The sequence below is a fragment of the Genypterus blacodes genome, unplaced genomic scaffold, assembly GCF_046128005.1.
Source record: "Genypterus blacodes isolate CSIRO-AG114 ecotype Tasmania unplaced genomic scaffold, CSIRO-AGI_Gbla_v1 ptg000657l_1, whole genome shotgun sequence".
Lineage (NCBI taxonomy): Eukaryota > Metazoa > Chordata > Actinopteri > Ophidiiformes > Ophidiidae > Genypterus > Genypterus blacodes.
In genome coordinates this window covers 13,237-15,000 of record NW_027467361.1, presented here as the reverse complement: position 1 = coordinate 15,000, position 1,764 = coordinate 13,237, and the positions used below count along the sequence as shown (strand labels likewise).

General features: G+C 45.7%; 1 protein-coding gene across 1 annotated transcript in view; it reads right to left on the bottom strand.

The window, feature by feature from the left end:
- LOC142990687 (protein DENND6A-like) overlaps positions 1 to 1,259 on the bottom strand; it is a gene marked incomplete at its 3' end in the record, with an annotated part of 5,302 nt that extends 4,043 nt beyond the window's left edge. Inside the window, exon 1 of the mRNA XM_076140542.1 lies at positions 846 to 1,259. Within this exon, the coding sequence (XP_075996657.1) occupies positions 846 to 1,076 (231 nt within the window). The remainder of the gene's footprint in view (positions 1 to 845) is intronic.
- Between the last annotated feature and the right edge of the window lie 505 nt (positions 1,260 to 1,764).

The window sequence follows — 1,764 nt, the reverse complement described above, 5'->3', positions numbered from 1 at the left end:
TGAACATTGAGATGAAACAGATGTTTCCTGTGACATCTTCAGTCTGGACTGTAGTGAACATCGTCTTCTTCATGCCTGAGGCTACATCACCATGGTGACACACAACACCAGGGCTGTGCTCCTATCTCGTTTCTCAGAGCCTATAAGCTAACAGAACCTCCATTCCCATGAATCCTGCAGGAATGTTTGAACTCCACCTGCCTTATTACAGTTTATACTCTGAACCCTACAGGAATATATCTACTCTGAGTGTGATGTGTGTCTTCCATGTTCTTCCATGTTGGCTACAGATTGCTGACATGCCCAGTGCATGCTGGGATACCCGCGGCCTGCACACGATAAGAGGATGCAGTAGAATATGGATACTTAGATGTCAGTCATCTTAAATACTATTAGAGAATCAGAGATTCATTCTTCAATGCTAAATAAATGCAAGAAACTTCCTCGGAAAAAGCGAAACTGAAAGAAAAAAGCATGAATATGAGCGCAGTCAGCTGATTGTAGTTTAGTTTATCAGCTGATTCCTTCTTTCACAGCTATGTTACGGCCATAAAGTGTTTAATCTGTAGCAAATGTCCGTGTTTACATCCGACTGCGTTACTTTCTCTGAAGACTCTCCACTAAATGTCATTTTCAGAATAAGTTGGAGATAACAGAAGTAGTAGAAAGGTCAACACACAGATGTGATGTCGTGGCTGCAACAGGCTCACACTCCGTAACTACACCGTTACTACACACCGAGTGTGTGTTTACATGATTACAACGAAGAAGGATGTTTACAGTCCAGCCCAACAAATAGCCTGAGCCCGGGTCAGACTGTCTGTGTGCCGGGGCTTCGGTCTCACCTCCACCGCCTGTCCCAGCTCCAGGTCGAAGCCGACCACACAGATGCAGTGCAGCCAGGTGGAGAAGCGGTCCCAGGGCAGCAGGAGAGTCTCCTCCTCCGGCTCGTCGCCCCCGGGCCCGGCGGGCAGAGTGATCTCCTCGGCCGGGGAGATGCTGCTAGCGTCCTGGTCGTCCAGATCCTCCGGCTCTTCGACCTGCTCCCCCAGCTCCTCCGGGCCTTGAAGAGCCATGGCGACGGCCCAACACCGAAACTGAGCCGCTGAGGATAATGTCTAACTATTTAATGGATGTTTTATAGTTGTTTATAGTCAGCGCCACTAAATTAACTACCAGAGGAACGCAGTGGTACATCGAGTAGCCACTTAGCTAACACAGCAGCAGCGTACGTACGTAGTTTATGACGAACTGTTGACGTCATCACGCACGCACGCACGCCGCTATTTGACTCCGTTCCGGAGTGTTTTACTCCGTTCCGGCGTCAAAATTCACTTTTGCATTCAACTAATTTCGTCACATTTTTGGGCTTTTATTTATTTTTGCATTGTGGAGAAAACTCCCGTATTTATTCCAAGTGTTTGTTATTGAATAGTAATTATACCGCTCACTGTCACAGCTGGAAAACATCTCTGCCCATTGATTTGCGATATTATAATATATATATTTATATTTATATATATTAGAGATATTGGTCAATAAGAACAGTTCAATTAAATCTCTTTTGTCTCACATGACATATGAACATATGTAATAATTTCCACGTGCCAGTTATCTTGTTAGCAACACATAAAGACTTTCTGTCTGTGTGTGAAGATGGAATAAGCAGGGAAACACAGTGAGGTGCTGGTTTAACCTCAGTTAACAGCAGTGACAGCTGGTCCCTGCTGCCCTGAAGGAGAGCCAGGCAAAACCACAAGGACC